At 40.3% G+C, this 14,486-nt stretch overlaps 1 protein-coding gene across 2 annotated transcripts in view; it reads left to right on the top strand.

Moving 5' to 3' along the window:
- The first annotated feature begins 10,131 nt into the window (after window positions 1–10,131).
- COX10 (cytochrome c oxidase 10) overlaps window positions 10,132–14,486 on the top strand; it is a 31,667-nt gene continuing 27,312 nt past the window's right edge. The window contains exons 1-2 of one of the 2 annotated variants that reach the window (XM_087389451.1): window positions 10,132–10,214; window positions 10,314–10,760. In XM_087389451.1, coding sequence (XP_087245577.1) covers window positions 10,342–10,760 — 419 coding nt within the window. In that variant the 5' untranslated portion in view covers window positions 10,132–10,214; window positions 10,314–10,341. The other variant, XM_087389450.1, reaches the window with a different exon arrangement.

Raw genomic sequence — 14,486 nt, 5'->3', positions numbered from 1 at the left:
TTTAGGATATGACTATGGTCCATTATTCCTCCTTCATTAATGTGCCACCTGCCCTATTGCTTGCCTTGATGCCAAAGTCTCATCATTACTGACAACTTTTGATTGCTTTGTATCAGCACGAGGTTTACTTTATAACGAGTTTTTTTGTAGCGAGTCCACAATTTTTTCTAGAGTATCATTAAAACATGTCAAGCCATAGCAAGACAAGGTATTGAATAACTTGATTCCAGATTTCTCATCTCACTTATATAACAATGCCTTTAGTTCTCTACTTTAATATTTTCACAACCTCAAAAGAGATTTTTTGTTTTTCTTCTTCATCAAAATCATGCACTCCATCGTCACCCTTCATATGTTTCTTCTCCTCTCATTGTTTTGTCTTCCTTTCTCTCTCATAGTTCCTAATGATAGTAAGAGTATATAGGTCATGTGAGTTAGGATCCACAATTCACAATGCAGTCCTTCTACAATCGACTGCAAATGCTATAATAATTAGTCAAGGAAATAGCCAAGATATCGAGAATGTCTTCATGTAAACAGTGGCTATTGACATTTACCTCCATTTAAATGTATTCTCTGCATTGCAATGATACTTGCCTAATCAAATGCTAATGCATAGCTTTCCATATGTCTGTAGATAGGGGGAGAGTGGAAAAATAGGGAGAAGATGAGGAAGGAAGGAAAGGAGAGAGTGTCAGAGACTGCAATGATGCCGAGAGAGAGAGAGAGAGAGAGAGAGAGAGAGGGGGGGGGGTTGTCTCATGGTATGGCATAACTAAATGCCAATCCTTTAAAGGCACTATTTTTTGAACTTTTTAAAGGAAGGGACTAAAATACACAAATACATTTGAACTTAAAAAATTAGAATGTGGGTTGTTTTGAAACACCCTTGCAATATGGAAGCTGAAGCGTGCTCTTCCACATAAACTAGAAATATGCTGCACACCCAAGCAGTGCATGCATGAATACAAGATGGAGGCTCCCTTAAACCTCAAACTCTAACTAAATTTCAAAATCAAAGCAAGTAGATACCTCGATCCAAATGCAAATTAAATTTCAAAATCAAAGGAAGTGTAGATACCACATAGTTATCATCAAGATCATCCAAAGCTCCCATGCCTTCTAGGTTCTCTCCATCTGATTCACATGTCATCCTCATGAGGATGTATCATCACCTCAACAAAAGGGGGGCCTTTTGTAATGAACATCTTTCACATGAGACTCTTTTCCTAGCCATTTACCCAACTCCAAAACAACACCATGCATCTGAGGTGTGTTTAAAAGCTCTTGATATGCACTAGAACCACTACTTAACTTCATGGAAAGCTCAAGTAGAGTGCATTCACTCCCACATGATAGTACAAGAGTATGCCTAAGCCATATTTGTGAAGATCTTGGTGGCATTGAAGCATTAAAAAACATCAATCCATAAATATCACCAAAAGGAGTATTTTAAGAGAGTTGGATGCATACCATTAAGTTGGATATGCTTTGATGTGACTGGTCGTTTTGAAATCCCCCAAAAATGATTTCATGGACTGCTCTTTTTGACATCCCCCGAATTGGGACATGCCAACCTAGTTTACAAGAGCGCTATGTTTAACCAGTGTTTAACCCGCTCATCCTTGTCATGTAGAACAAAACTATAATGGATATCACCTTTCACTGGGTGCAAAGATTCATCTTCAACAATTTTGGATGAGAAGATTAAAGATTTTTCATTAGAACTCGTGATGAGAAAAGTTTGAGACAACAAGGGAAACAGCGGGTGAGAAACATGGGAGGGGTGTCATTATTGGCATAGCATCTGAGGAGGAGATTCGGTGAAAGATTGAAGCTTGTGGAGGAGAAGGTTGAACTTGAAGAGATTAAGAGCCCAACCAAATGTAGAACGTTGAGGGGAAGAAGTTTGCATAAGAGACAAAGCTTGGAAGAAAAGCTTCATAGAAGCTCGTGTGTCTCTACCCGCACCTGCAAGTGAAAAAAGTAGAAAGAAGTAGCTCGAGCAAGTTTGAAGATGTCCTCCATCAAATGTATCGTATGTATTTCCCTCTATAGTCTATAACATTGTGTTGTTTCAAGCCTGAATAGCATGGTTATGGGCACCCAAATTATCCTGTTGCTTACAATTCTACCATCCAACAGCTCAAATTTATGACTCTACAGCTCTTACTTGATTCTTACTGTAAACTTGAGCACGTTGATACTTGGTGCAACCATTTAGGATCATAAGGATTCATTGAGCATTATGAATTGTTTCAAGAGTATGCTAACATTGGCAAGATAGTTGTAGCAACAAAAAGCACACTTCCAAAGCAAAAGTCGTGGGGTGTGGCAGTGGGTCTGCACTTCGGCACATAAGAGCACTCTTGAAAAGTGTGTAAACAATAGCTCAAAGGTTCAATCATTCAAAGGTGTGCAAAGCTGAAAAAAAAGCCACATGAAAAGCCAAATACTTCACGAGAATATGCTCCTTCAAGGATAGCTTTCCCGAAATCTACTTGGCTACAAATACGTTTTTGCTTTTCAACGGGGTGTCTTTGAGTCCAACTGTGTGTGGCGCCACATGCAGTCAAAGGACAAGTTAGGAAAGATAGAGAGTTTCAAGGGCTTCTCAATCTCAATGTAATCTTAGACTCATCATCGTTCACACAACCTGCAACCATGGCCTTCATCATTGCCTTCCTCTCCTAATTGTCACTTCCTCCTCCTTACTGAGATCAGTCAATTAGTCTCTTTTGTTATATAAGTTTGGTAATGTATATGTTCTTAATTGACTATACCTAACACTTTTTTTCCCCTCACATCCATTTGATGTTAGACTTAGTCGTTTTGGTTCTTTTATCTCTTAGGTTTATCACCCATTGTTAACGTTAACATGGTCTAACCTAAGGGTGTGGATTACCCCCCATTTGATTATTTTCTTGTAAGGGTGAGGTCTACCCCTCTTATTATCTCACACACTTTAGTCACAGATGTATCTCTTTTATGCTAGATCTGTGACACCAATTGTACATATGGCATGGTATTTTCAAAAATTTACTCGTGAATCTAGACGGTTGTTTATGTTCCTAGGTAAAGTAATAACATGCCAGGGAATATAGGCATTACCTGTCTACCCAATTGAGACTATGATGTTCTAACACCTATTTTTTCTTGGATGGTGGCAGGTAAGTGGACCCTGACCTTGGAGCTTGGACTACTTGACGAATTCGACACTTATGTACCAATTGCATACATATTTTATGTACACCCATAAGATGAGAAATTTATAATCCACCCTTATTTAAGCATCGTGTGTCGTGTGTGTTAGTTAGCCAGTGGTAGTTAGGTTAGTTAGAGTAGTGCTAGTTAGCTAGTTAAGTTAGTTCAATTTAGGGTTAAAAGTCTCTTAGGACTTAGTTCTTTCTTTCTCTCTCTCTCTCTCTCTCTCTCTCTCTCTCTCTCTCTCTCTCCTACTTATCTTTCTATTATATATATATATATATATATATAAAGAGAGAAAAAGTAATTTAGAACGTTTCCCCCTATTTATGAAATCGTTGTTCCTCTTGATATATATAATGATTGACTATATATATAATTATATATGACATATATATAGTATTCACATTCTATCCATTTCTTAGAGCTTATATATATAGATAATAAAGCTTTTAGACGTTTTAATTTTTAAAAAAGCCCTTTTAGGGTGCTCTTTTAAAACTTTTCTTTATGATTTCCTAGCTAATTTCTTTTAAAGTTTTCTATTTAGGTTATGTACATGTTTTAACTCTTTGTATAATCTCTTACTAAAATTATTTTACTGCTTCCTTTTGGACTTATTGCATCAACACTTCTTTTTGTCAACATTAACTTCTAGTTAAATCTATTTGGTTATTTGCTTGTTATTTTGGATGCACCAACACTCACTCTCTCTAGCACTGGGCCCTATGGGCACCCTTCAAGCTGCAACTGACAGAAAACTAATGTGGGAAACACTTGCATGAACTAGGCTTTCTTAGTTTGCTGTTCTTTCTTTTTTACTTGTGTACTCTGACTATGGATACGGGTGCATATATGTGTGCTTGAGTGGTGCAAAGTGTTCCCTCAAGCAGGGCTACGTCTAATGATGCACTATGGATCTTCAAGTTGCCCCTTCGAATGTGTGCGGTGTTGCACACAGTCGAAGGGTGTGGCATGGACCATGAATGCACCTTCAGGACCTCAATGATCTACCAAATGCTAGATTCAAAACACTTTACAAATCAGTGAACTACATATGCAGCACCAAATAGAGATATATTTATTCTCCTAGGACCATTCCCAGATCATAGATTCCACACTATTTAAAATCCCACTATGTGCGGGATCTTCAACTGTGTGTGACGCCGCACATAGTCAAAAGGGGTTGGCTCATGGGCTCTCTCATTCCACACTATTTAGAATCCCACTATGTGCGGGATCTTCATCTGTGTGCGAGTGGCTTCCTTCTTTCCTTCAGAGCATGTCACTTCCCCTTTGCTTTTTTTATGGAAGCCCATCTTCATCATCAGAGAATAATACAGGATACCACGTGCTAACACATCACATGACCATTGCAGTATAAAACATGCACACAAACCCAAGGTATTTTAATGTGAATGGAAGTGACATAAGCATCAATTATGTTTGCAAGGTTGTTGGGGTTTGTATCATTGGCAAGAATGATATACAATTCACATGGCCATTTTTTGAGAGGCAACGATGGATGTGAGTGAAGCATCTTGTGAATAGAATGCATCGAGAAAATGTGAGGAAAAGTCATACATACACTTTGACCATGTTCAAAGGGTGCATGGATGGATATAACCCATGGTATGAGACTAGACTATTAAAGAGTATTACTATCTTGATAGTGGATTGCAAGTCTATTTCATAGTGGAGTTTCTGTTAATAGTGTGAGGGAGCTACTAAAAATTTCCATGTGTGAGTCTAAGAAAGAGGACATAGAAGCGCTACTGTTTTTACCACCAATGAAATTGTACAAAAACTTGCATTAAAACCATCACAATTTCATGGGTTTATGGTAGATGAAGCTGTAGCAAATTGCCAAGCAGTGAGGACTATATATAATGGAGGGCCAAACAATGTCATTAAAGGAGAAGAGCGAGCATGTGTTTTTTCATTGGAAGCAAGGATTGCAAAGAGTCATATACAAATACATACACCAAAGACATTGACAAAACACTTAGAACATTGTAGTGCCTAGAGAAATGCAAAAATAAGGGAAGAGGCAATATACAACAATCACGTATCTTGAGATCATGGTGGAGAAACAAGGAAGTGACATCCCATTCTTGGATGAATGGATGTCTGTGGAGGAGAGGATAGCTCATTGGGCTAATTTCATGGTTCAAGCAAGCAACATATATTTGTGTGTGAATTTTGTTTTCTTTTGGATTGCAATGCAATTTGTGTTGCCTTATTGGATTCATAAGGACTTATCAACACTCTAAAGACAAACTTATCAAAGTCTACATGGAAGCTGGCTAGCATTGGGACCGTTATATAAGACAACTATCATTGTATGATACTTTTGTGTTGGGGACTTGACTACTGCATCATTGCAAATTGCACAATCTGAGCAACAATGTGAAATATTATTGCATATTGAAAGAGGTCCCTCTTTGGAAAATCTTTTCCCCATCAAGGATTGGTCAAACTAGATCAAGCTTTGATTGGCCCATATCAAGCAATCAAATTTGCAAATTCTCCAACTAGTGTTGCAGTTGTTGGCAATGACCCTAAATTTCTTCCTAGTGACCTTAAAAGTGTAAAACTGAAGTAAGGGTAGGTGAAGGATTCAGGATTCATGACAGCCCCACCAACAATAGCTATGCATATGCAATGCATCCGATAAGAAGACCTACAACATCTACTGCCAGAGAAGAATTCTCTAGCAATTGAGAGAGGCCTCCAACTTCCTCCACCAGGTGTGTAGAATGCACCTAATTTTGACAATATAGTACATGAACAAGGTATCGGTGATGTCTTTTCGTCCACACATAGGGTTGAGTGAGGAAGCAAGGTGTGTTGTCAAGCATGTCTCTCACATATTGGTCGCAAGTGTGGAAAACTTAATAATGAGAATAAAACGGGAAAAATCCATAACATGCTCTAAAGGAATAATGGACCACAATTAGGTTCAAAAGCTGCAATTCTTCTAGTTTTGTGGAGATGATGTCTCCCATGCATGGTCACCAAACAATGTAATCATTATTGCACCACCTGCACCCTTGATAGGGCTATTAAAAAAGGGGTACGAGCATTTTCTGAGCAAAATCTTCCGAGCGTCCGAGCGAAGGGAAAAAAAAGCTTCCAACTATGCAAAAATATGGCAAAAATGGATCAGAAGTAAACATAGTTTCACTTAGAAATATGCAAAGTATCATAGCAATACCTATTTTATACACAAATCTTTACATGAATCTTTGGGAATGGTGAGAACAGAATGGGATGGCTTTTGAAGAAACCCACATGTAGAGTGGACTTCTCCATGAAAGTTCCCTTATGATCCTTCTTACGACTTTTACTTAATAGGGGGTGACATTGAAAAATGTCTCTCAACCAATCTTCATGAAAGGGCTCCTCTAAAGAAAACTCATTGAAGCAAGCCATAAAGGTAGTTTCGCCAGCGAAACCCCTTTGAAGTAGTCTTCCAAGGTAGTTTCGCTGGCGAAACTACCTTGGATAGCACTTTTAAAAGTGACATAACTTTCACATCCAATGTCCAAATATAGTCATTCAGCCACTCAAATTGATCGGAAAACCCCATTTGAGCACATCTATGGGATTATATTTTGGAAAATCTTGCATATATAGTATCAAATATTACATGCATTTTATGAAAGTGATATTTAAGCCCAAGTTAATACTTGTTTATAGTAATTTAAACTTCTTTAAAAACATGTCCATAAATATCTTGTTATTAATACTATAAAAACAATAGAAAGATATTGCCATATGATATAAATGTGTTTAATAAGTAATTATTTATGTATAATATTATTACATTGAGAGTGATTATGAGGGATGTTTCTTAAAGGAATTATTTTTCAACACGTTTTTAAGGTAATAACAAGGGTACAAATGAATGTCTATGAATAAGAAGATTTATGTTATGTAAAAATGAATGAGTGACTAGTCTATATAAAATAAAAGTGAAAATACCATGTTTCCTAAAGAAATACTATTTTTTAAATCTCTTGAAAATAACGCTCGGATAAACCTGCTCATAGGTTTTTGCTCGTAAAATTGATGCATCCTTAAAAAAGGGAGTAGATTTGCCATCTTTTGAAGCAAATTTTTTTTACATCTTTTCAAGTAACAAAAGTGTAGCCTCATATCGATAGAGGTCTTCCAGCTATTGACCTTTCAAGAACTAGCTTGATATCATAGAGCTTTTTTGGTTATGCTAACTATGTCTTTAAATCGCTTTGCATAATTTTGGGATGTTTTAAACCTTTGATAGGAAATGCTATGTCATTGTAGTTTTTGGATTATATCTATCAAAACCTTCTACTTCTCAAAATTATTTTTCTTGTGGATCAAAGAAATGGGTGGTTGGGTGTGAAAGAGCATGGGCAGGGGGGCGTTGTAACTTTGTTTGAACATTTCATTACAATGAGATTGCAATAAACCATATGGATTGTAATTTGATGGCTGCAATTGCTGTCATCTATGATATATGACTCTAAAAAAGGCAAAAAAACTTTCAAATTCACTGAAAAAAAGCTCGTCAAAAAAACACCCCCCGTATCAGCACCCTCCCCTCCACACCTATCTGCCTCACAGTCCATGTACTCACACATAGAACCTCCCTCCCTACCTAATTGTGCATAGCCTGGGATGTCTCCCTATACGAGGCCTTTCTTCATGAGGAACTAAAGTGAGCATTGCCTGAGGATTATGAAAATTTAAGTCCAAGTTAAAAAGTGTCTCTACTATCTGCTTTAGTTGAAAGTATTTGGAGCTCTACATGATAGGGATGATGAATATGAAAATTTGAATCCAAGATGGGATTGTATGATGGCAACAAGCTTTAGAAAGTAAGTTTGATGGGTTGAAAACCATTTAGGACTCCTAAGTCCAAGAGCTATATGAGACTAGTGTTAGAAGCAAGTTATTCAAGTTGCGAGATGGCAAAATCAAAGTGCTAGTGCAAGGCTAATGTTGCATGCTTAGATGAGAATGGACCGAGTCAATCAACAATGAACAGACCCACAACTAGACAAGCATGTGCATTGGAAAATGCAATGAATCAAAAAATAGATTCAAAAAAGAAGCAACACTTGTGATACATTTTGAGAAGATGTCATTGAATACAAGTTAGTATACCAAAAGAAAGCTAAAGCATGCAGTCCATTGATAAGAAAGAAGCTAAACAAATAGTCCATTGATAAGTACAAGGCAAGGTTGGTTGCCTAAGGATACACTAATAAGAGCGGGGAGATTTTGTTAGGTGGCAAAGTCTAATATTGTCAAGAGTTCTTTTCATGGTTTTACAACTCTCATGGCAATGCCAAACATGCATTTTAAATGAAGACTTTTGCATGGAGCATGTACCATACATACATACATACATACATACATATATATATATAATATATATATATATATATATATAGGGGATGATAGAAACAACTCAAGGCTACTTTTTGCACGTAGAGTGAGATGATAGATTTGGGGCAATTGCACCAAGGTGGCATCTTTGTTAGGAAAATTATGCTAAGGACTTAATTTAAAAATATAAAATAAAAAGAAAATTGAAAATTTGTATATAGTACTACAAACTATTTCCCAACCCAAGGAGATAGAGCTAAATTGGGAGGCTAAGTCGGGAGAGCCAAATGTGGATGGTAGTCTTTATAGGATGCTAATTGACAACCTAATCTATACATTGAGCATTAGGCTAGATATTGCTCATGCTTTCAATTGTGTTAGTCAATACATAGCATATCCCAAATTGATCCATTAGAAGGGTGCCACAAAAATCCTCACATGCATCAATTGTACTACTGTCTACATTGTTGCGATTTTTGATAACCAATCCCAAACTCTACGGCTAGAAGAGGTTTTGTGATAATGGTTGGGTAGGTATAATGACTAAAAGTCCACCCCTAGACATGCATTTTCACTAAACAATGGAAGTATTTAATGGGTTAGGAAAAAGGATAACACTTTCTTCTATGGAATCGAATATATGGTTACTACCAAACTAGTGTGTAATGAGTTCTTGTTGAGGTTGGCCACGTGTTAAGTGTTTGGGTCGGAATTTGAGAATATTCTAGCTCTTGGCCTTACCCCTCCATGGCCCTCCCCTACCTTGTCGAGGTCGCCTTTCTGCTCAGATGTGATTGAGCCGTTCAAATTAAGCGGCTCATTAGGCAAACGATCCCGTAAAAAAATGGCAGAACCTCAACAGGAAATCAAACGAACGAACGATGTACGTACACATCAACGAATGAAATAAATGACATTTTTACAAGTCAACAAAACCACAGAGAATATTTAACCATATATCATGAGGTTGTGATGGGACGAAATGGTAGCGAAGTGACTATGACAATGAGGTGTCGAGCAAGTGGTTGCCACGTGGTGAGCAGATGACACACAAGCACACATGGCAGACAACCAACCAGACTGTGCATGCATGGCGACGCACAAGCAGAGAAGACATGTAGTGACACAAGAGGTGAACAACGTGGCAGAGGTGGGTGCCACTTAGGCGAGGTTCATTAGACTAGGCCGGCGGACACAGGTGGTGTGAAAAGAATGCAAGACAAGTCCGCCGGTGTGGTAGTTCACACCACCCGATAGACAATGCTTATAAAAAAGAAAAGTATGCATGTTTGGGTCTCTCCACGCGGGTTCAACCCCCACTTAGCACCTTTCGCGTGCTTTTTTATTTGGTCGCCCATCTTCACCCCACAAACAACTCAGGTTACTTTGAACGTCCGGGCCTGTGACCGCATGGGCGATGGCGCCCTTGCAAATTGCATTTGGGAACATGTTGGTCGGCCTAGTCTGAACTCGCCCTCTGGCACGTGTTGGCCATCCCAATTGAAATCCGGGAAGATTCTGGTCTTCGGCCGCGAGTTTGGCACGCGTGTGGCCCTTCCCTACCCCATGTACTGCACGGATGATTCTGCAAAGTTCCACTCGCTTTTTTTTTTTTTTTGACGGTTGATTTGGTACATCCATCTTTTTGCTCTGGAAGCCTGCATTGCTCTGATGATTCTGCACTGCAAGTTTTTTGACGGTTGATTTGTTACTCGAGAATTTTTTTGCAGATCATGGTGCTCCTCTGATGTTCTGAAAATGCAAAGAATCAGAGGTAGCAAGTTTTTGGATCAGCTCCTTGCCAATGTTGCTTCTGTGCCACCTGCTTCGTGGAATTCACCGGTTGTTTTTCAATCCGTGAAATTGTGCGGGCAGCCTGCGTGCATTCAGAAAAGCCCTATCGAAGACAATTGGCGATGTAGAAGCTGGCCTCCTTTCCAAATCTGTTTGCCTACGTATGGCGCCATTCTCTATAGCCCTCAGTTTTCCGGTGGCATTGTTATGCGAAATCATCGGTTGTCCTGCAATTCCAGGAGACTGTCTTCGCTGGCTGTATCTGCTGGCGAAAAGGCAGAAACCTTTAAACATGTTTCTTCTGTAACCACTACCACAGATCTAGCGCGCATCCTTAGACATTATGGGCGGTGCTATTGGGAGCTGTCGAAAGCACGTCTCAGGTACACTTGTTCCCCCTTTAAAATGCTAAACTCAATTGCTTCAAATGTGAAATCCCAGACATCAAGATTATGTATTGTATTTCCAGAGCGTTGTAGGGCTGGCATACGGGTTGACATTTATAAAACATTTGCATGTTTCTGTCGTGTTTTGTTAATTGATGAATGCTGGGACACCAGATCTCACCCTGCCATATTTTCACCCGGTTGTGCCTGATATCGCGATACTTCTTTGTATCTATACTAGTCTATATTTCCTGTCAACTAATGTGTACTAAAATTTCTCTTCAAGTGGTGGCTTACATCATGACTAAGCTTGCCCTTCGATATTTTCAACCTTCTAGAAACTCAGTAAAATTGTGTATGGACGTTTGTCTGCAGCCTTGTAACATGAATGCGAGGTAAGACCTCTGACAATCTTTCTGTCTTATGACAGAGTATCGAATTTGAAGACTAAATGAGATAAGAGAGAGAACAACATTTGCATGCAATGTCTAACACATACTAATAGACTATTGGTCACAGCAGAAGACTTGAGTATGCATGTAAATGACCAGGTGCACATAGATCTATCTGAGCCTTCAGGGCTGGTTATAACTGTGTTTCCTTTCTTTTGTTTACTTAGCATCAAAGCTGCTCATTTAGTATTGATTGTCTATCCTTCTTATTTTTGGATAGGACAACTCCACACATTGTGTTCTGTGTTTCTGAGCACACATTTCTGTCTCTCAACACAACACCACCTCACACTATTTTGTGTGTTTGTCAACACACAACCCGGTCTATTGATTTGTGTTTTTCAACACAAAATAGTAATTGCATTAGTATCATGAATACCATGAAAATTAGAAGCACCCAATCTTCTATTAATGGAAGGAGCCGAGATTCGCATGGCCTATTTAGAAGACCAAGAGTGTTACCAAACCCTGCAGTAGTGGTGGTTCATCCTCCAACAGCTGCATGTGCACCCCCCGGCAGCTGCACGTGCAACCCCACTAGCAAGCAATAGGCTGAAAGCTGCATGCTGAAGGACTGGGGTAGGCTGAAGCCCTCGTCCACCACTGGCTGGACGGCTACTGCTGATCTGACTTTGGAAGACTACGGTGATGTTCGGCTGCTGGAAGCTGATGACTGAGGAGGCTGATTGAGCGGACAGGTCTTTTCTACAGGTTAAACCTCCTCTGGAGTTGGATCATTGCATCTAGGTCTGACTGATAGCCGATTGCCCACTCTTTGGCCTGTTGTGGGCCTGTCTGCCCACCTGGCACTCGACGTGGCAGTCCCATATGGACTGTCTTCGGTCGTGATAGATCTATGCTTGCTGCTGCTGTATGTAACCCTTGTGGTGGCTGCTTCTGCTGTTGGGAGCCCCTGTGGCAGCCCTAGGCAGATGCTCATGGACCTGTAGCATTCCCTTGTGCTCAGACTCAAACAGACTTAGAGACCTCTAAGATCTGCTCTGGAATCTCCTGCTGATGATCTTCTAGGATGTTGGATTTGACTCGACTGTCACCTAGGAGACAGTACATACTTGCTTTGACTGGTACCGCCATATCCTGTCTGGCTTCAACTAGATGCCTTTCAATTTCTGGCATTCTCGGTAAGAGAGAATCCGGTCATGGAGAGATCTGCCGCTAACTTGCGACGAGGGAGCTTGGGAACCATCATAAGAATTCTAGATTGTATTGCTGTGTCTTGGATTATGATGGTGCAATCTTCTCAACTCACTAGCTGTATGTGGACCGCAAGCCACTGTGCTCCGTCCCAAGCTGGTGATGATGAATGCTAGCATCAGTGCCATCCATAAAGATGGATCATGACATCTGATGCTGCCTGATTGCTAACTAGATGCTGAGTGTCACCAAGTGGCTGTGCAGGTTAAGTACATTTGCAATGTGCTTTGTAAGTGAGTTGGCCGCCATGGATGTATGCTGAACAACCAAATCCTTGGATCCGCTGTCATCAAAGTGAACAAAAACCTTGATCCTTTTATTTAGATGTGCACAGAAGAATGTCTTTGACTCGCTGACCTGGTGGTGCTAATGGAAGGAGGTATCGTGACAGAAACCGTGCCAAACTGAGTTTCTTTGGAATTGAAGGAGATGCTGTCTGTGGTATGGTTGTGGTTTCTTGCAGATGTAGGTGATGTAAGCTAAGGCCTTCTCTCACAAGCCTGCCTAGTGCCAACTGATTGAGTGCGGAAGTGTGAAGAATGGCTGACACAAGAGAGAGAACATGTGCATGCATCAGGCCTACTATGGGTAATACTTACACATAGATTACTGCTCACTGTGGAAGACTTGAGTATGTTAATTATGGCTCTAATGCATATGGCCCTGACAAATCACTTATCACACAAAGAATATATCTGAGCCTCTAAGGCTGGATACAGCCATGGCTGTTCCTCAATGAAGAGGCCAAGAGCTGCGTTGACACATCCCAGCACTCCTGAAACCCCTGATCTGCAAAATAACCACACACAACATCAGAACTGAGCAGGCTGCTCACCACCCAACCGTGACATCTACGGGATATGATCCCGAATCAGAAGATGTCCCCCCGAGCCACGAGCTGAGCTACTGGCACGAACTCCCAATCAGATCCCAACCAGCCTGGTGTCCCATACCACCAGGTGGCGCTGTGAAGCCCTGGATCTGCCACTGGGCCTTGGGCTACGCTAAGATGCAGGCGCGCGTCCGCGACACAATCCAGGATCAGACCTAGCACCTGGGAACAAGACTTGCTCCCAACTGCACTCTGAGAACTGAACCCCCTGGGCCTCTTTTATAGACTCGGGCCCCGGTGCCAAAAATAGCGAAGACCTATAAATAGTTCGTACCCTTGCCACTCAACCCGAGAATCAAGCCTGCCTAGCTCTAAGCCTCCCCAGGCTAACCTGAGCTAGTTCTGTGTACCTAGTACACGTCAGATACCGATCCGTGCACATGACATACTCCCCCTCCTCTAAGAACTCACTCCTGAGTTCGCTAAGAAATCGGGAAATGTTCTTTGGAGGTTTTGTAATGTCTCCCATGTTGCATCCTCCTCAACACGATCCTTCCACTTAATCTTGTATTCCGTGATAGTACGATTTCGAATCTGTCTTTCACGAAATTCAAGAATAGATTCAGGTTCGTGAGGAATAAAAGTTAAATCTGTAACTTCTATAATCTCATGAGGAGAAACAATTTGATCATCTGCACCCAATACTTCTTTCAGTCTACTGACATGAAAGACTGGATGTACTTTAACATCAGGAGGCAATTCTAGTCGATATGCAGCTGGTCCAATTCTTTTAATGACCTTGAATGGGCCACAGTATCTGGGGGATAATTTCGGAACCAAACCAGTACTTAGGCTCTTGGATTCCTTAGGAATTCTCAAATATACCATCGTTCCTTCAGAGAACTCTCTAGGTGAACGATGTCTATTAGCATAAAATCTGTCCCGATCTTGGGCACTTCTAATAGACTCCTTGGCAAACTGCAACATTTCCTGCATGTCTTGCAAGAAGTTCTTAGCAGCATCATTTTGAATCCCTTTTAATCCAACCATAACTGGTGACTTAGGTTGAAACCCGTACATAAGCATAAAAGGACTATAACCTGTACTAGAATGCTTTGCACTGTTGTAAGCAAATTCAATCATGGGTAGATAATCTTCCCATGAAGACTGTCTCTTAGATACATATGCCCGAAGCATGTCTTCAACCAACTGGTTGACCTTTTC

The sequence above is a fragment of the Dipteris shenzhenensis genome, chromosome 18 (assembly GCF_047967505.1).
Source record: "Dipteris shenzhenensis isolate YYH24624 ecotype China chromosome 18, Dip_SZ_1.0, whole genome shotgun sequence".
Classification (NCBI taxonomy): domain Eukaryota; kingdom Viridiplantae; phylum Streptophyta; class Polypodiopsida; order Gleicheniales; family Dipteridaceae; genus Dipteris; species Dipteris shenzhenensis.
Note: the sequence above shows the minus strand (reverse complement) of the source record. Positions and strands in the feature narration are given on the sequence as shown.